The 21498-nt window shown below is 35.7% G+C and overlaps 1 protein-coding gene across 2 annotated transcripts in view; it reads right to left on the bottom strand.

Moving 5' to 3' along the window:
* Positions 1 to 4507: 4507 nt before the first annotated feature.
* Positions 4508 to 21498, bottom strand: part of LOC139691574 (caprin-1-like) — a 29344-nt gene continuing 12353 nt past the window's right edge. The window contains exons 5-9 of one of the 2 annotated variants that reach the window (XM_071589454.1): positions 20064 to 20415; positions 19278 to 19391; positions 15489 to 15617; positions 10493 to 10690; positions 4508 to 5499 (exon numbers count right to left, since the gene is read on the bottom strand). In XM_071589454.1, coding sequence (XP_071445555.1) covers positions 5402 to 5499; positions 10493 to 10690; positions 15489 to 15617; positions 19278 to 19391; positions 20064 to 20415 — 891 coding nt within the window. In that variant the 3' untranslated portion in view covers positions 4508 to 5401. Of the gene's footprint in view, positions 5500 to 10492; positions 10691 to 15488; positions 15618 to 19277; positions 20416 to 21498 lie in introns of both variants that reach the window. The other variant, XM_071589453.1, reaches the window with a different exon arrangement.

Genomic DNA, 21498 nt, shown 5'->3' with positions numbered 1-21498 from the left:
TCTGTTTGCAATCAAGGTTGGGCACAGTTCGCGCCATTGCAGAAATCCTCCCTCCATTGTTATCACTACTAAAACAGTAGGTAATCGTAATCCGCCTTTAAATTTATCCATGTCATTTCAGTTGTAATCAATTGATATAAATAATATCCATGGGTCGCAAGAATCTGACGGAATACATCCAATAACATTCATTTAATTAAAATTGATACAAATCTTTTAATTACAATGAAAACTTGTGCAAACTGCCGTTCGTATTTCATTGTGAATACTCCATAATGAAGTCACCTAGGCATGATTTTTCTAAATAAATTACTATCAAAAACATCGGCCTGTCCACTCGCAGTTACACTGTTAAAATTTTTTTTACCAAAAATGGCTTCTTTAATGTCGAGTATTTATATTGCAACGGTGTGTTTTGCAAGTAATGTTATGTCCAACTCTGAGAGAAGCATCCTGTTAAGGCCAAATTATAATCGTATCTGATAACCAATTTCGCCAACTTTCTGATGTCATTGTAGGTATTAACCACTTTTCTCCTTATCCCTTGAATTTTAGCCGTCTTGTATTTCAAAATGAACTTAAAAAAAATATTTTCTAGGAAATAATGCCAGTAGAGCAATTTCACTTGCGAAATAAACCGTTACAAGTCACGCCTAAAACAAATTTAACACTCCTATCGGCAGGTTCATTGGAATGAATGAGGAGCATACTAAGAGAATCTCTCGTGTGCTGGATGCAGTTTGGTCCCTATCCAGAGAACAAGCCTCGATATTCATTACCTAGGTCTGTCCTCGAGAAGAATCGATGAAGTCAAATGATCCACTATTCTTTCCAAGTGCTCAGTTTAATTTCTTGGATCTTATTTTATTCATTATTGTGTCTTCCACTTTCTTCTGCAAGCTCTCTAAGAGGTTGTGTCAGTTCTTTCGCGCGATTATCAAGATGCCTTTAATGGCAAATACACAGAAATTATCATCAAAATCACCATTTAGCTTGTGTGAGGAATAACTACTTGAGGATCATTAGGAATTCGTTTACGAACTTCCTGGGGACCCCTCTTTTCATTCTGAAACTGTTTGATGCGAGTGACTTCTCATCGGATGTTAACATTGCACATCTAACACCTTAAATAAATTCCTTTAATTGGATCTTACATTTTTCTCTTCACATAATGGACAGAGCCTTAACGTTATTAGGGAAATGTTCCACAATATTTTAATTTCACTGCTTCTGTATTGAGGGAAAGGAAACAATGATCCATCATATAAAGTACGGTGATCAAGCTGTTTTTGACCAAATACAGGGATATTTTTAGTCAACATCAGGAAAATACATGCTTCGAAGCCGATGTGATGGTCTGACTTGCCTTCCACGAATCATCACCTAGAATATGATCTAGGACTTTTTTAATTAATAAATTTTTTTAGCTGAGTTATCTTCTTTCTCGATGGATCATCCACCAATTTAGTTTCATCTATGTGCTCGATGCAGGAGCTAATATTCTTTTAATTAAATATTATTAAAGAAAACATGCCATTTTGCATCCACAGAATAAATAATAGGCGATGCAAAAATTAGTGTGAAAATTATTCGCCTTGACCAGGATCCCAGTCAAGCCGAATGATTTTTACACTGAAATTGTTGCATTGAAATGCATATTAGCGGATGATTCCGTTAAAAGTTATTGTTGCGGTATCTCCCACAGTTTCTTGTAATAGGTGATTGAGACGAGTGATTCTTCTCTTCACAAGGATCGAGATGATGCGGTGGCTATTTTACTGACTTCCCACCCAGAGGGTTCGAATCCCGGCGGCGTCGAATATTTTCAGGGGTATCTTGATCCCTACTTGAGGTCCCTCGAGGAGGGCACTTTAAGTGAGTACGCCGTCCGTCAGATGGGACGTTAAGCTGCGGACCCCTCGACGCTTATTCATTAAGAGTAGGCTAAAATGCCGACGCCAGGTTTCTCTCCACCCTTCAATCTTTCCATCCCCAAAGGCACAAATGACCTTAGCTGTCGGTCGCCTCCCCTAAATACTACTACAACTCATTTTCTTCAAAATGATATGCCCAGCTACATCCTGGTAAATTATTCTTTAAAAAAATGATCTTAACCTTCCAGGTAGTTTTCATAATGCTGTCAAAGGTTGAAATTGATAATTCATACATTTACATGACAGCGGTATGCCCCAAGGTAAGATTCTGTCTTTGATGACAATTGTCTTCTTCCATGTTATAGTCAATTAGCTTTCATCTCATTAATTTCCGCACTCTCTCCAACTATGCTTCTCCAATAAATTTTGCCAGACATTTAATAATAGACTATATATCCTTAATGACAGTTAGAGGTTTTAATGAAAAAATAAAAGGGTTTCAATGGCTTCCAATAAATCATCATTGATAATAATATTGAAAGATCTATCATCACGTTTTTCTTCATTGTATGAATGGAGAAATGAATATTGATCATAACTGATGATTCTTTATTGAATAGGAGAGCTACCACTTCTTCCCAAAAACTCTTAAATGCAATGCCTTTTTCAGAAAGAAATACGTCAATCCTACTTACCATCTGCCTCTCTGAAGATAATTTATTTTCTTTGACGTCTCTCCAACTGAATATTTGAACAATCTGTAATGATGGGCCTTCCTATACCCTCATGGGCAAGGGAAGAGAGAGCAAGTAGGAAGGCAAGGATAATTGGGGGGGGGGGAAGATGGATTAGATCACAAATGCACATTTGTCAAAGACAAAAGAACATCCCCACAAATTTTCTTGTTAACCTAATGTCCAGTCATGCTCTTCTTCCAATTGTTTCAGTGAGTCCATTTTTCTCGAAGTGAAATATATCCAGAGGGTGGTTGAAAAGTGGGATTGGGTGACATTCCCATTTCAGAAATTTGAGTGTCCTAAGCACGTGACTTGAATTACCTCCCAGTTTGCCTAAAGAGTGGGCTGTATGTAATTTGGACATTTTTGTTAGTAAATGCCTCGTTTTTCCAGGTTTCCCCTCATGGTCATCTTCAAAAACGTTTGCAGGTTGCAATCCTCTTATGCCATTTGTAATGAGATTCACAAAATTTTTGAGAGATGTCTGTAACATGGAAATTTAGCCCAACAAAATTCATCTTCCTCATTTTCTGGGGTGAATATATTAGAGTTCTTGCTCTGATGAGCATTTTTATATTAACCATTCTTTCAGTTCAGTCCTCACTGGACTCATTGTCCATAAAATAATTTTTATTATGCTAACTTCTCATGAAAAGTTATTTAGAGAGTTAAATACTAAGAAATCTATTCAACATGAAATGGAGGGATAGGCTTTTGAGAAATATGGTGGTGTAAGTTGAAGGGAATAACATGGCTCTATTGACTACTTGTTAATTGAAATTTCATAACGTACGCTGGTTGTCGAAACTGTGATATTGAAGAAATTCAACTTTCCTTCTCAGGATTAAAATTTATACTGTTGCATTAGGTGTTTGAAGTATCTTTACTTCCTACTCATTTTCTCTTCCTCGGCCAATTGGAGCCCCTCCCCTCTGGGCCTCCTAAAGACAAATACTTCTTCCTTCCCTCCCAGAAAGAGCATATATTTGCCAGCCATGTTAAGTTTAACCTGACATCATACCCATAGTAGTGAATTTAAGTTTTAGTGTGAATAAATAAATGTAGTTCACTAATTCTGTCACAACATACTTATAACTTTGTAATAAGGGAAGCGAATGAAAACATTCCAGTTTACAAATAAGGCAATGTCAACCAACTTTCACCATAACTTACCTAGTTTGTGACAGTTTGCGGTGAGTATTCCCAAAAAAATTATTACAGCTGATACCAGGCTAGTTTTTCTATGTTAATTTGTGCGACTGTATTACAAAAATCCTTGGGTGAGAATTTCATTGTAAAACTCACATAGATGTGCGATGGTATAATATCACTAGGTGATCCTGTTCATTTACATTCTGGTGGTAGATCATCAACCAAACATGAGAGCAGATTACAATTGAGCATTAACTTCATGAGTTCCAAACAGCACACCCCAAGGTCAGGTTCATTGCACATGGCACACCATCTTATTCTCATGTGAATCCTTTTTGAAAGAAATGGCCAAATACCTTGTTGACAATATGCAAATGAGGCATACCAGTCACCTTTTGGGACAGAAATCATAAGGCTGGTAAATTCAATTTAGTAGGAATCACAGGGTAGATAGATCCTAACTTAAGGAAAATTTTCCATATTTCTACAGCTACTTAGAACCGATTTACTCCAGTTTCTTAATCCACCAAATTGAAATAAGTGATTAATTTTGCAGGTTCCACGGTAGTTACCCGAGCTATCTTAATTCCATTTATCATTAATTTCCATTCCAGAGATATCACGATGCTCTACCAAGAAATTATTAAACAAAGAAAACAGTTAAGTTTTACTTAATTGCACACCACTAAAAAAGAACACTATGCAGCTATGATGAATAAAATACTAGGAATTTAAAAACATCATCACAATATTTATTACTGCTTTAAGTTATTTGAATAAAAAAATCACTTTAGATTACGTTTACTAAGAAAATAACTTCAAGTTAATACATGTCACAGTAGTCAAGTTGAAACAAGAAAATGCCTTCAATTGCATTCCCATTACTTCACAAGTAATATTGATTTACAAAATGAACAAAAGGGAATACACACACAAAAAAAAGAAAGCATAATGTATAAATCGTGCACCAATTATGTGCTCATCATTCTACAAGACCCACAATGGATAAGAGAAAAGAAAGTACAGCCATTGAATTATGAAAAATCATACTAATTCCAAAAAAAAAGGAATAGTAGATATCACAAATATTATTTCTCACTTGGTTTATGAACAAAGTAACTTGCATGACATAATTCCTGATTCCTGGTTAATAACACTGTAAACAAGAAAATTTTTCGTGTAATTGAATATTTTATTGATTTTTTTTCAATTTTCACATAGTTGTTGCCCTTTGAAAAACTGCCTTCTCACACATAATACTTGCAGATGGTAATAATTTACATAATTAAACTTCGAGCAAAGTAAAGTGCTACACTGGTAATTTTAACAGTGAGCTTATAAACTGGAGAAAGAAATTATTGCCACAGTTACATTGGCATCCCCTTAAAAATCAGCATATGGATAAAAACAGCAGTCAAGGTTGTAAGTTCCACTGACAGCTTTCCTTCCACAAGCTGGTAACTGGCTGTTCACCTATTTAAGTTTTCCAACCACTAGTCTATAATCACTGACACATCACTGACAGAGACAGCTAATGCCGAGTGTTGGAAATGCAGCAGTGGTTGGCACAGCATTTGAGGTGTAACTGGAAAAGTTTAGGAGAACGAAGGAAGCAGAGGGAATCAGGAAGTATCCTCACTATTGCTTGTTCCCACCACCTGCACCTCCTCGTACAAAGCTGCCACGTCCACCACCGCCTCTCATGTTTGCACCTCTCCCTGAACCTCCACCTCGTCCTGCCAAAATAAACATGTTTCAATTAAAGATGCTCATTTTCAGACTAAAAACATGATTACTGGTCTTGAGATGCAATGCCATTCACCAGGCTGATCGCAGATTTAATCGGCCAACCCTTAATTTTACCCATACTGGTACACCATTGTCATATTTTCCTGTACCCAAACCAATAATTCATGGGAAATTATTTCAATTTGTTCAGCCCTTCTCCATAATTTTTCACCTCTTTCAAAGGAGAGAGGAGATATTTCAAAGTCAAAATACTCATGACAAGGCATGAGAATACTTAAGATTACTAATAGTGAACTACAGTTTAAAATTTACCAGGCAATAACTTGAGCATAACATCTATAGGCTAATTAAGCAATTATTTAAAAAAAATCACCAATTGAAAACACATTACCACTACACCAAGCCTTCAAAATCCAGGTCTGTAATGCAAGTTTGCCTAGTACCATAATCCACAACATATACATTCAAACACTCAGGTTAATATGGCTTATAAATCTTTTCCCTATTCCAATTGCCTTCTGCTAAGTTTCAGTTGGTAGAAAATCAATGCATGGGTTAACAGTGTAAAGATACATTGCCAATCTGAGCCCGACAGCTCACCTGTCAACACCTTCACTCTTCCTACCAGAAAGCTAGGTGGCTGAGGCCAGGATATTACACCACCCGGAAAAAGGAAAATTAATTATGAACGAAATTTCTTTAACAATTGCAAATAGAAATCATAAAAAATGATCACCACAAATATCTGCCTGTTCCCAACAAACAACCATAATTCCCTCAATGACAAACAGTGGATCTTAATATGAGGAGAGCTCAAAATCCCCAAAAAAATTAAGTGCTTGTTTATATGAGCTTATTCCTATGACTTCCAGGTTAGTTTTGCATAACAGAAGGTATCTTTCTTCAAAGATAATAGGATATCAACTGAGTAACCACAGGTACTATTTGTCACACATACTTATAATAGAATGATTTTCATAGCATGCATTGTTATAATGGGTGCATAAAAAGTTCGGTCACCAAAAATTTGAGACTGCATTAGTTATTTCTGCCTACCATTGTCCAAGTGGATTCAGTAGAGAGTGTAAGCTATTATTGTAAAGGAATTTCAACGTATATACCTTTCTTTTTTAGCTTCTTCTTCGTTAATATGCATTTGCAAATGGCTTGTGAAACCGTCAATGATGTAATATTATAATGCCCAGGGCACATTGTACCTATTTACATTATCTAATGCCACAAGTTCTGTAATTTCCAAAATTTTAACTATGTAAAAAAAAAGGAACCTAGAAATTATGAATGAACATTAAGATGACGAAAAAAGGTTGTGCATGTGCCATGAAATGTAACTTTTTGAAGCAATTTCAGATTTTCATGTCTATACAATACTCCGTTTTTCCTGTAAATTCTTGTTTGTCAATTATTATTTAATACCTTTTCTTAGTTTACCCAACTGGCAATTACCTGTTATGTATGTTTTAAATAGATTTAAGCTATAAGCAGCAAATTATGTTGGCCAAACCTCTGTATAACCAAACCCTTGGGAGCATGGAGAAAACTGCTCAGCATATAGTTCATAATGTACAGAAGTTGATAACTTCTAATGCATTAAAAAAAACTGATGTCCACACTAAAGAATAATAGGTCTTTCAATAAGCAAATTTACATAAAGAATGAATAAACCCAAGGATTATATTTCACAAGGAAAAATATCATTGTAACACCTTAACCTTTCCCTCTTCCTGAATCTCCATATTACTTCCCACAATTATGGCAATAGGAAATTCTTAAAGAACTTTTTAAATATATTTTTACTCAATCTGCGATTATTCAATAAAAATCTTTTTATCACTTCCGTACATGTGTACGATTGTGAGCATGGATGTATAATGTGCGACAGTTAATGAAATAAAGTAAGCAACAGAAAAATTTTATGAAAGTATATATCACTACCTTTAATGGACATAAATAATTGCTCTTGTGGGCTCTGCATCCCAACATCTCACTATAACAGAGCTTTTATATGTAAATTTTTAATGAGTAATTAATTAGATGTGCACAAAAATATTTTCATGTGAAGTTATATTATTTACATTTTTCAAAGATGGCGAAATATTTCGTGATTCTTGGCATTGAATTCTTTCTCAAGCCCTTGTTCACATCTCTTTCAAAATGATTACTTTATACATAAGGGGGAATTGTTACCTTTTCTAATATACATACTGTTAGTTATATATTGGAAAAAAGTGCCTAGGTAAACCTTTGATAGCACCCAGAATCATTTAGTTTCACCTTAAATTCATCTTGGAATTATGAAATCATAACATGTGACATAAGATTGTGTACTGGCATTTATTAAGTCAAAAATTATTGGAAATCATTTATCATCGATTGGTAGCAATAAAGGCATTTATCTATTTCAAGGGTAGGTTTCCGACACTCCCCAGCATCTATCTCTCTCCAATTAACACAGCGACTTCCTATTACCTTCTTTTTAATTTGTACTAGCCTTCCCGCTGTGTAGACAACCTCTTTTCCCCTTTCTTCTATCCCACATACCCTATGTTCCCTCCCTTCTATCATGGCCTTTAATCATTATCCCACTACCTCCCAATCTTTCAACTCCTTTTTCAGATTTTCTCCAAGTACTTCCCATGCCTATTTTCTCCCTTCTCATATAAAAACCATAATGTTTCCTCCTTCCCTGTCCGATTTATTTCCTCCATTTTCCACTACAGCCACATCTCAAAAGCCTTAAATCACTGCTTGTCCTTGTGCCTCTAAGACCAAGTCTCACATCCATTAAGTACTCTGCTCCATATTCAGGTCTTGACCAATCTTTCCTTTACATCTTTACTCAGTGTACCTATCATCAATTCTCTCCTTGAAAATGCCTCTTCCATAGACACAATTCTTCTCTCAGCTTCCCCATTACAATTCCCTTATTCCTCTTAAATGTTGTCCACTTATAATAAATGCTCCACCTGCTCTTGTTTATTTCCTTACTTTCATGTTAAACGTAGCTCTCCTACTTCAAGAAACATTACTTTTGTTTTCTTGCAGTTAATCCTTATCCTGTGCTTCTCACTTAGTTCCTATGAAGTACTCAACAATAACTGCAATGCCAAATGGCTGTCAGACTCATTATTGCCTCATCATTTGCAAAACATGATTTAATCATCCCTCCTCACATTTTTATTCCCAGCTCCAGCCCTTCCCATGCTGCCATGAAAAGCTCGGCTTATCACAAGAGGTTGATATAAACAGTACCTTCAGAATGAAATAAATGATGGATGGTCACTAGGGGATACAACCTACATTTTCAAAAAATTGCAAGTCATATTTCAAAGAAAAACAAAATTGGTTTGGTTTTCCAACAAATTGAAAAGGCATTGCCAATGGCATTCAACTCTTTGGAATAAACTTCTATTCATTCAACCTACGGCGGCTTACAGTATGATGATTTCAGCAATGCAGCTTGGTGAAGCTTTTATAGATAACTTTAAAAATGTCAGGGTGTCCACTAATCAACTATCAGGAAATGACATGAATTTTCCAGGGTGATCCGCATTCTCAAACAATTTTTTCTTTCCACAAACATTGATCATGTGCTAATAATTACTGGCTTCAGGTGAGCAAAATGACGCGGAACAGTTAGGAAATTCATATATTGAGAACAACAGTATCCTGCTATGCTGGAAGAGTACATAATCATGTAAAAAAATGGTGTAATAGCACCATTCCGGACAGAAATTCCTTTAATCACAAGTAATCATCAAACCCTTCATCAGAGGAAGAAAACTTCCTGGGAAATGAAACTAATTTTCCAAAATAAGGTATTTTAGCATTTTAGTAAAATGGAAAATGCCAACCGAGTATCATTTCAGCCACATTAAAAATTTATCACCATCACTGCTCCAAAGAGAGCCTGAAAACCTCAAGAAAATTACTTTCCGACCACAGGACAGCATTACTCTCTTCCAACATTCTAAAAAAGGAACTATAAGCCAAAACGATTCAGTCATTTCTTGAGTAATTATTTATCAAAAGTTAGGCAACAATTCACATTTGGAAAGAAAATTAAATTCAACAGAAATTAAACAAGTAATGGCTCAATTGAAAGAAATTGAGAATTCATGCAACACATGGGATGAAAATCAACTAAATTTTTGGTTTATATGGAGTGTTTTCACTCTGGGAAGAATTGAGCTTTAAGAGGTTTGACTCCACTGTATTCCAGAACAATTTAATAGCTGTAATCATACATTGTATACTTGAATTATCACACTATTTTCCTATGCTGGCGATCATACTTTTTTTTGTACAATAGAAGCAAATTGTTTTTATAAAACTTTCAAAGTAAAATAACAGGTTACCTGAAATTATATATAATAAGACTTAATTCTACAAATTACAAGGTTAGAGCCATAAATAATGCATTTGTGAAATTTCAGCACTTAACAATTCAATTATACACACTAAATAAATAATGAGCCAAAAAGAAAAATCAGTCTATTAATTAAAATGGTAACTATTCCTTTAATTTTTTTAAAAAGAATTATTTCACCTTATATTTAAGACTGTTAGAAATGAATCCTACTTCACATGCCTATTTTAGTTACTCTCAATTGATTACACAATTATTGTGATATGAATTAGTATATTCATTTAGAAACTATACATAGGCACTTTTTTAAATAGGAGTTTTTGACAGCTTATCATAAAACCACTAGCAAGTTTCAAATTTCATAACAACACAAGTGCATGGCTTTCTTGATAATGGGATACAATTATAGATGCCATTAATCAAATTTTTAAGCATATTTTATGAAAGAAATCCCACAAGTGAGTATATATTTTCTCACTTTTGTCAGACAGTACTAATCCTGACAACGACTTTAATTAATTTATCATATTTGTCAGTGAACATGTTAACCAGAAGATAAAAGTAAAATGACCATCTTCACACTAAGCACGCACCCCTGTTAACACGTGGCATCCCTCCATTTCCAGATGCTCCGCCTCCTCCAGCATTTCCGCCTCTTCCCCCACTCTTAGAGTAGCCACCATTTCCATAGCCACCTGATCCACCATTATTACCGTAATTATCCCTCTGCTGATAACCATTCTGGTAATATTGGTTCCCACCTTCCTGGTTCCCTCTGTAGCCCCCATAACCTGAAAGAATCAAGAGTTGTATTAGAAACTTTGCAAAGACATGAAAGGCTCCTAAACACTGATATAACCATGTAGTAAACTCAAGAATCATGGTTCACCAAGTAGATAATAATAAAATGCATTCCTAACATCCACTCTAAGAAATGTTTTTGTACAAAATAGTATGAAAAAAATTAATCATTGCCGACCTGATTATTACATTTGAAATAGATATACCCAACAGATTTTCATTTTTAAAAATGTAAATTTAATGAACTGTTGACGAAATATACCACAATGAATGCAAAAAATTATATCATGGAGGTAAAAATGCTCGAAAATATTGAAAAACAGATAAAATAAAGTGACTGCTGCCATGGCACATTTAAGCAAATTAAGACAACATTTAGCCCGTACTATAGAACAATAATTGCCAGGCTAATGATTTATTACTCTAGGCATAAAATGGACAGAAAAATTATGCAAAAAAACAACTTTGGACAGCCTTCTACAATGAATACTCACAAAAATGTTCAAGAAAAGCAAGCAATATTTAATATGATAATTTGCTCCAACCATTATACTGGGCCTAAGATTTGGAGTTGAATTTTTCACTTTTGATTATCCATATAAGGAAAAATTGCCTACATAACAAAGTCACTCTTCTTATGAGTTCTTTCTTTTAAATTGACATTCTAGACAACAGTTCCACTACTGAGAGCAGTGAAGACACGTCCAGCACCAATGGCAAAACTGTTGTCCTGGATGTCAACTCAAAGAAAAGAAACCCAGATGAAAAATGTCTTCATCAAAGTCAGGGGATGAAACCTACTCAATGTCATTGTGATGAAAGACATTTTTACTACAGATTTAACATCAATATCATTTCATGAATGAAACTTCAAATGACCAATTACGCTTGATCTTCTGGCATCTAAATCCAATGCTACAGTATAACTGCCTGCCAGGGCAGTAAAGCAAAACTTGAAGTACACTTCTTCCATTCACCATTACCATGTTAAATAAATTAACATTAATACAGGAAAATCTGGTTTGCAGTAGCATTACTCTACATTATATTTGAATCATCTATTACAATAGCAAATTCAGCTGTAGTATTTACTCAGCATTAGAAATCAGCTATTTAACTATGTATTTGTCTTTCCAAGACCTCACATAGTCGCACTTTGTCAATTATTAACTGATTCAGAATGCACGTTATGGGAAAAAACAGAAGATTTGAATTATTAACAATTTGCTTATTGAGAACCTTATAATTAATGATTTATTGAAAACAATTCCTGCCGATAGATGACTAATTGGGGCATACGTTAACATACCTTACTCATATAGTCCCCAATGGTAGACCTATTTAGGCCAGTTCACTTTCCTGACTTCTACCAAATTAAAAGTAATGAAATAAGCAACCTTCATGGTTATTGTAAACTATGCAGTGAGGTATGATGATTTTCAACTGCATCCCTCATTTCCAAGACTCAAACTTCCATATTGCTTTAATTAATCTCCATTTACGATGAAAGGATGTTCCAACCAAAATGATAAGTACCAATTACTTTTCTTTGGTTTTATAACTACTGTTACCAACGTTTTCCAGCATTCCCTGCTTTTTTTTAACAAGAAAAAGGATTATTTTACAGACATAACAGCTGCAAGGGAAAGAGAATTGTTACATAATTATTCCAAAATAAATATTATTCTGGAGTACTTTAATATGGCTGCTTAAAATAATGTTACTATGATACCAGACATATTGCAAACAAAACAATGAAATAGGCTTTGCCCTTCACCAAAGTATTAAGGAAAGTGCAACTTTACACCTTAACACAAAAAAAATGTTAAAAACCACTCAAAAAAGTTACCATTTTGTTAGGCATACTGCTACAAGAACACAAAAAAGCATATTCCAAGCAAAAATTATTGGTCACCCAAATTTGATACTGACATGACATATGAAAACTGATTAATATTTTAAATGTAACGAAAATCATTTTGAAACCCTTCCCTAACTGAGTAGTGCTCTTTCTCAGGCTAAAAGTTATCAAAAGCTTATGAACTTGTAACATTATGTATTCCACTGTGTTGACATGGTCATCAATATTTCCCCCATATCTAAACATGTCATGGAGAAAAGCTTACCGGTTTTAAGACTCGAGATTTCAATGTTTTGCTTTTGTCTCACTGGGGAGAGGGAAATAAAATCAAATTGTTTGGGAAGTAATGGGAGATTCGAACACAAATGTACAAAAACCCAGGATGGTTTCTGTACTCTTCATAGGATTATTTCTCCAGTACAAAATGTCTTTTTGAAAACTACATATGTATTCATCGAACAGTTCACCCAAAGTGTGGGATTCTAGATATTACTGTGGCAGCTCCTGAATTCCGAAGGAACTCAACGCAGATTAGTTCATCTTGCAATGGTCTGCCACCCATAGAGAATTTTGGTGTGTGGAACTAACTGTGAATAACTTAACTCGCATGCACATAGATGTATTTAAGTTTGCTAAGGTAAGGGAGATGTTATTTCTTTATTCCTCATTGATTGTGAAATTCTAAATTATTAGATGAATGCAGAAATGTTTTTACCGTGTAACTCAAGACCAGTAACAAGAAAAGCACATTATCTGAAGATAAATTTGTTTTTGATTTCCAAATCCCATGTAAATTTTTGTTAACACAGGACACTTTAAAACCAATGGGACTAAAACTGAATTTGCCTTTTTTGCCGAAGTCTTAAAACATTAATAGCATGAGCTCACCACAGAAAATTTTAAATTATCTAAAATGATATTTAAAAACATTGACACTCTTCCACCTTGACATAGTAGATGGGCTCAATATTTTGCTGACCCTTAGAGCTCTGCAGGTGAGAACGATGACTATCTGTTCCTGGCAGAGTCACCCATGCCAGATATGTAGGAGCCAGACACAAGGTCTGGGCAGTCTATTCTTTATTGAGGTGGCTACAAGGGCACCTGACCCCGGTGGGGTGGCCTTTGAGTGATGGTGTAACATTGAAAACACTATTGAAAAATGCAATGGGAAACCATCTTAATTATTTCTTACAAGAATGCTATGATGGATATGTGCATGTTAGGGCTTGGCAGTTAAGTGGTGCGTAGTGCTTTGGTCTATTGAAATCCTACCATAACCTAGAATACTACTTTTAAAAATGAATTCCATCAAAACTTATTATTGCCACTGACTATGCATAAATTAACTTTTTTCCCTTTAATTTTGTATTCAAAATTAGGGTAAATAGATGGGTGAGATTGACACAAGAGCTTACAAGGCACATATTACATCATTTTGGTTAGTACAGCAAACAATGAATGAAAACACTAATACCCATTGCTTCTCAGATCTGACAAAATTTGGATGACAAAAAACTCACCCCTTAAAACTTTGTGGATTTTCATTACAATTCATTGCTGAAAATTTATAAAATCTACAGTTAAAACCGTCCCACACAACCTGGGATTCACAGCAATAGCATCATCACCAGGTCAGGAATGAAAAAGACAACTCTCACACACACTCAGCAAGGATGGAAGAAAAAAAAGAGAGGGAAATAAGGAGCGAAAAGAGGTTCTATAGTGTGCCTACTGCAAGGATAGTGGAAAAGGCAGGATAAAGGTATTCATTTACAAGAATTACTTTGAGGTTATATTCTTTCTAGAATTTCCAGTTGCTATGGATCGTCAAGCTCACATTGGTTGCTTCCCACATCGCTAAATGCCACATCAAAACCACTACTATGGCCACAGTTTCAAAAGGTATTTGGAATAATTTCTGTCTAGTTCTATTGCTCTTTGGTGCTTCCATTAAAATTATGGTAAAGCAGCCCAGCACATTCTCCGCATCACAATTGACACACTTCAGTGCATTAATTCAACTTCTCTTCTTGGGATGCCCTTAAATTAAAAGAGGACACAGCAAAAAGTACACTGCTGTTTAGTGAGACAACACTGTGACTCTCAAGAAGAAAAGTGGAATTTATACGCTGAAGTGTGGTATTTGTGACGGTGTATTATGGACTGACTTTTCAATTTTTATACGAGGATGATGATCACCAGAATAAAATTTTAGTTCTTTCAGAAATACATAATTGTGAGCTAAAGAGAAACTTGAAAAATAGTTCAAGAACTAGCAATACCCCTTGCCAAAGAATATTAGTGTCTTGCCTTTTCCCTATCCTTATATTGTAGGCAAACAATGAACTCCTTATTTACTTCCTCTCTCAGAAACCCTGTTCATTCATGACTTTCCAACTGCAGTTTGTAATTTTTTCCCGAATCAATTCTGATAACACAGCTCCTTAAAGTTCAAGTACCATTTCATTTGAACTGAGCTAATCATAAGCACAAATTCAGCTAAGAGCACCACAATTACTACAACTAACTTAAATAGGTAAAATGATATGAATGAAGTTTTACAATAATGGCACACTTTCAAACAACATTATACTGTGTGTAATCTGATGACAAAAAGAAGGATATGCAACGTCGAGGAGGAGAGTTGAGAATTTTTTCCATTACCTTATCAATTAGAATCTCATAACCCTCTCCTCCATCTTTAAATTTGCCACCAGTAAGTATTGACATATAGACATACACAAAAGAATGCCATGTTTTGCCTCAATTTAAATCAGAATTCCAAATATTTCACAGACATAAGCATCATAAGATAAATATTTCCACATTTTAGAAGAAGCAGAATAACAAACAACATTTAACTGTTACTTCTTGCATGCCAAACCATGGTTTCGAGCCAGAGGATTATATAAAACGCCACTCACCACCACGGCCATTTGAATAGTTGCCACGCCCACGGTAGCCATTGGTATTTCCACGACCCCGGTTCATGCCTCCGCGTCCCCCGCCACGGTAGCCTCCACCTCGCTGGCTCTGGTTCTGTGGCACAAACACTGAAAAGGAACAGTTTGCTATAAAATTCCACAATCCCATCAACTACAAAATAGCTAAAGCCACACACACATTTTCAATACCAATCAATTTTCACATAACTTCACCCTCATTTCCTGTGATATGAATTAGAAAATGAAACATTAACATAACTCTGTTAACAAGTTAAATAAATAAGAAATGTTCAGCGCACGTTGCTCCATTAAGTTTTTTCAATTAAATAAATTTGGTGAGATATCAACCAACAAATAACTACAGCCATCCCAGAGATATTACGGTAATTCTTTACTAATACTAATCCATTTCTTAGATTGTGCCTTAAGTCATTATCAGTACACTATAGTTATTAAGTATTTAAAACAAATATGGATTTTTTCACAAAATTTCCTCCCCTGAGAATACATCATAACTCTATAAAAAGTGTAAACAGTATTTGATATTTGAACGGCATGATCAGTTCAAGCCGCAGTTTAATTTACAATGGGCAATTCTTCTTTTGAAATAAATATAACAAATATTTAAGCACTCATAAACTCGCCCATTGTTAACATCACTCCTAAAATTCATCTCAACATCTTGCATCTAGTCGCCACTTAGTTCTGATCATAATATTCATGTAATTGGCTGCACTGTGGAAATGTCAATCGTTTGCTGGCTTTAAATTGAATATGGAAACATGATAGAGGTACAATACAACAATTTTCCACAGAGTAGTACTATTGGTTCTTTTTCAACGGAAAGAGATAATTTATGAACAAAATTTAAATTTAACACCAGATTAAAAGAATCCATTGTATTCCATGGCATCACAGGTATTCAGAGCAGAACCACTAGAATGTCTTAGGTGAAAGAATCGTTTATCAACACATGCTTACTATCAGTTAGTGCTTTTCAATAGGTCATCATAGAAATACATCCTAAATATAAGAAGGAACTACATATTTTTGTATAAAAGCAATCACCCAGGGTATCGAAAATTCAAACGGCTGAAATAACACAAAAATTTGATGCTATAGATGAATCTTAAAATATCGCTTGAGAACTAACCATTGAATACTTAAAATCTGAATTGATTACCAACGTGAAGACATGCCACGAGAATGCTAAGCCAAAAATAGCAATGTACATTTTAAAATAATATACCCAAGACAAATAAACATGAAGCATGACTTGCTGCCTTCAGGCATTTCACTGCAGACACTATTACAAAATTTTTTGAGTTGTGTCAGCTCCTCTAAACATTTCTATACCAAGGTTGTGAAGCTATAAATAAAAATAAATTCTTATTCATCATTTGTAGAAAATTGGGAGATACTATATTTTTCCTATATACACCCAGGTTTTCTCCTGTAATAATAAAATATTGGGATCTAAAACATTTCAAAGCATATGCTACCAGCACAAACATTAAGACTTGCTTATACAATGCTGGTCAACTGTTGCTTTTCTTTCTCTTTTGAATAGTTAAGATTTTGAGCAGTAAAAAGTTGACATGGTCAAATGGGACCCCTCAAGATCAACAGCATTAGGTGTGGACTAGTGGTCATGGTGAAAGTGCAAAATGAACTTTTTCCATTTCACTTTATAATCACCAATTGAAAATTTGGATGGCCATAGCTTATACACACTTGCTAATAATTCACACAAATCTCTTTAAATTCTTTCTAATTTCAAGTTTTAAGGAAGTTATGTTTTTCAAATCAAAGAAATCTACATTAATTCCCACCACTACTGGATTGTTATAAGTTTTTCTAAGTACCTAATTGCACTGAATCGAAATTCTGACACACAATTTGTTATACATTACAGAAAAATAACAGCACATTGAACCCACTTTAGCTATATTGAATACTCATTACTTTATAACAACAGTGCCTTAATTTGAGAAAATTCAAATCCAGAGAACAATGAAAATATACCACCAATATTGATTTTCAATTCAGCTGAATATTTTTGTTCAAGAATAATTTTCCACTACAAATTCTGATGTCCACACCACTAATTTCTCCTGGTTGACCTCTTATTCCCATATTCACAACTTATTCATTATGTGATTAAACTTTGTGGAATTGTGACATTTGTATTAAATTAAATAAATGTATACTTTTCCAATTTTGTTTTAAATTTTATACCACAAACAGTTTTAATGCTTGGATGTCATTTTCAACGGGACAGTGTCCAGAACACAGTACATATTCTATTTATACAATGAAAGTAGAGGGAATATGAAGGGTCAATGTTGGTTAAATATGACAAATAACGAAGGTTATTTTCAAAATGTATAGTAAAGGGAGAGAAACATTCATTCACATTGTAGATGAAATCATATTTAGGTGGTAGTGAGGTCGGGGTTTGGGCTGAGCGTTTGATTAGGGATTAGTGATAAGCACAGAAGTTAGAACGAATCATCTCAATTAAAATTCAATTCAGTGTTTCATTAATCAATTTTTCACCTTGGACATCTGAATGGATTAAATTATTACGCATTAATGCTACACATCAAATGAATGGCGAACAAAAGTGGTTCACATTTGCCAATAATTGAAAATACTCCTATATTGTACCTTTAAATTTTGTTAAGTTGCAATGAACTCTTGTAACCGGTTGCAAGTTTTAACCAACACCACTTTTTTCGATGTTGTTAAGTAAGTCTTTGAAATTAAAAATATTTGCCAATTCACAAAGGCTCATAAAAACAATTTTACATTCTCTTTAGGAATAAACCAGCCATTATTAAAAAATTACGATTACTAGAGGCTACCATTATCCACTTAGTGGGGAAATAGGAGAGATATCAGTTCTTGTAATGACCCGTTTCCTACGTCATAATTCCAACATTGTATCAGTGATCACCTTTATAGCTGTAGTGGGATTCACTTATCAAAGTTGTCAGATTTCAATGATATGATTATACATAATTCTGAGAAAGTTAATAAATTGGATTGAAAAATTTTGAAATGGTATCCTGCTCTGAATTTTTTGGGTCAAAATTATTAGATTAGAATGTTCCCAAGAATTAGTCAACTTATTCTTCTGTACATCCCCAGCCAATTTGGGATGACATTGACCAAGGTTCCCTCGTGACTTTTTATGCCTTATGTGAACATTTCTTTCCCATTCCTTCTGGATTATGAAAAATTCATTGATCATTGTGTCCTAAACCAATCAACCCTTACCCTCCCTCTTTCTCCAAAAATTATAACGCAAAATTCAATGCTTCTTGGACTTTGTCAGTCATCATAAAAAACTGTGTGAGACAGGCATAGTAACTGGTATTTAGTTAAAATGTTTTACGGAATGATAACTACACATACATTAATACCACAACATGCAACTGTCATCCTACAGACTTCCATAAATACATTTACAAAATTAATATTTTTAGAGTATTCCCAAAGAACCACCCAAGCCAAAGACCCAAAACCAAAAAGAAATTTTCCTTAATTGGGCTGTTAAAAAAAAAAAATCCTTTTGATCATAAGGCATTTTAGCAATCCATATTGAGCATAACCTCAGCTAGACAAGTTTCCTCAACTCAATGTGGTATTCCACCAAGCTTGCTTGAATGCAAATACAACTTCATTATCTATATTGAGCAACACTTAAATGCTAATGTCCATTTCTTAGGATATAAGATGAGGCCAACTGCTGTCAATACACACCTTCTTCCTGAGATGTGTCGGCCCAAGAAGTGCCTGCCTGCAGGTCAGCCTCCTCAGCGGTCTCCCCAGAGAGGTCACTGGTCCCAAACCGGGCTTTCTCAGTCGAGGGATCGCCTGTTGCAGACACATGGGATGTGTCCCCATAAGTGTTAGCAAATCGAGGTTGTCCCATAGCCTGCTGTTGTGGAACAAAGGCTTGGGAAGGTTGCCCTTGGCCACTGTACGTAGACTGTGCCACCGACGCAGGCACAAAAGGTGCCGCGGTGGTGGCAGCGTACTCAGATTCTTCGGGCACTCTTTGTTGTGGCATTGGAATTGAAATGGGCTGATTGGGGGCACCGTCATTCGAGGGGAGACTCTGCACAGAACCTTGAAAACTGTTCGAAGGCACCCGTGCAAAGCCTGGTATGTGTTGGGCATTGGGTGGACCGGGTGCCGACTGCTGTGGGGTGGGAACCATTTGAGCAGAAACGGGCGTGGATGCTTCAGGGAAATTGGGAGGGGCTATACCGGGGGTGGGAGATGCCACAACCGGTTGGGCACTACCCTGGACAGGAATAATGGAAAAGTTTTGGTTTGTGAAAGTCTGAGAGGGGATCGGTGGGGTTGCTGCGGAGACCGATGCCACAAACTCGGCAACCACGGGGGCAAGCTGGGATGTCTGGACAGAGGGAGGGGGAGGTGCGGGGGCCACGGTGGTCGGCTGGGGCACCCCTGGCCTCGCAGGCCTAAAGTGTGACGTCGGCACAGGAGGGTGCCCCCCACCAGGTTGTTGAACCAACATACCGGCAAGGTCCACGTGGGGAGGTACCGGGGCGTCCACCTCCAATTGCGACTCCTGAATGAAATCAAATCCGCTGTCAAAGGTGTCCGGGAGGGCATGGGCTTGCACTGGCTGCTGCATCGGTGGTGCTGTGGGAGTCGGGTGGGGAGGAAAGTCGGGGCTCACGTTCGACGGCACCACGTTGGGCGTGGGCACCGACGGGGTGAAGAAGGAAGACTCGGGAGGGATGACAGGTGATGGGGCTATGGGTGCTGGGGGTGGAAGGACGTCAGGGATAGCAGCCACTAGATTTGCTTTTAGAGTCTCTTGTGAAACCACACAGGGGTCCACAAAGGTTTCCATTGGAGCTTCATCCTGCACAGGATAAATACACGATTTAAAACTAAAAATAACTGCAATCAATGAACTCATGATTCTGGACCTTGGCAGCAATTGGGCACATAATCCACCCCCACTGCCTTCGCGCAAGTGCCAGAAAACTATTTCCAGGTAAATTTTTTAGCATCGTCAGTCCATATGAAACATTATTTAAACAACTTTTCATCGAATGAAAATTTTATTAAGACTACTTGGAACCAGAAATCACAACTCTTTGCCAAAGATTAATACTTCTATCACAGGTCCAAAATGATAAGAAATAAAGGACTTTGAATGGCCATCAACTATAAAAAGTTGAAGAAACCTAAAAATTGCATTAGGCAAAAAAATTTTAATTGATAGAAGAATAATTCCCTATGATATGCCACAATACACTTCGAAGAGCAGGTGCACAATTGATTGATTTATTGCGTAATTCATTTAGATCTAAAAATTTGTCTTATACAGATAAGAAAAAAGAAAGTGAAATGTAATCAATCCCCTTTAGCCTCAATTCTGTTTTGTAAATGCAAAATTTTGCTCATAGCACCTTTTCAAATACAGTCATCCATGACTTGTTCCATAGAATCCTTCCATCTCTGTTCTGTGATTAGACTGCTATCCACTTTACAAATAAACAAACCAGCACACTCTTTCATACTTTTGATTTCTTTGACTGTTGCTGCTGCATCCAATAAACTTTCTTTTATAACCCACACATTCCTCACCATTTATATCAGATAAAATTACTCAAGTACGTCCCATACCCACAACATACAACTGAAATGTATGCTCTTACTTGACTATTGAAGTTTCACCTCTATACAGTAATTTGGGAAGGAGTACTTTTTTTTATTAACTATCATATTCCAGCATCTGAGCAGAATTATCAGAAATTGGAAGGATCAATAAAGAGAGGCCTGGATTAGGATTTGATAGGGCCAATGAAAATAAACACATGAAATTGACGTTTATAAATTTTAAGTCTGAAGGAAAAACACTTAGAAGAAAAAAAATGTATAAAATAAATACCTCCCATTACAAAATAAAGGTTTAAAACAGATATTTGTTTAAACAATC

The sequence above is a fragment of the Hetaerina americana genome, unplaced genomic scaffold, assembly GCF_022747635.1.
Source record: "Hetaerina americana unplaced genomic scaffold, ioHetAmer1.1.p SCAF_38, whole genome shotgun sequence".
Classification (NCBI taxonomy): domain Eukaryota; kingdom Metazoa; phylum Arthropoda; class Insecta; order Odonata; family Calopterygidae; genus Hetaerina; species Hetaerina americana.
The sequence above is the reverse complement of the archived record's forward strand: the minus strand, read 5'-3'. Positions and strand labels throughout refer to the sequence as shown.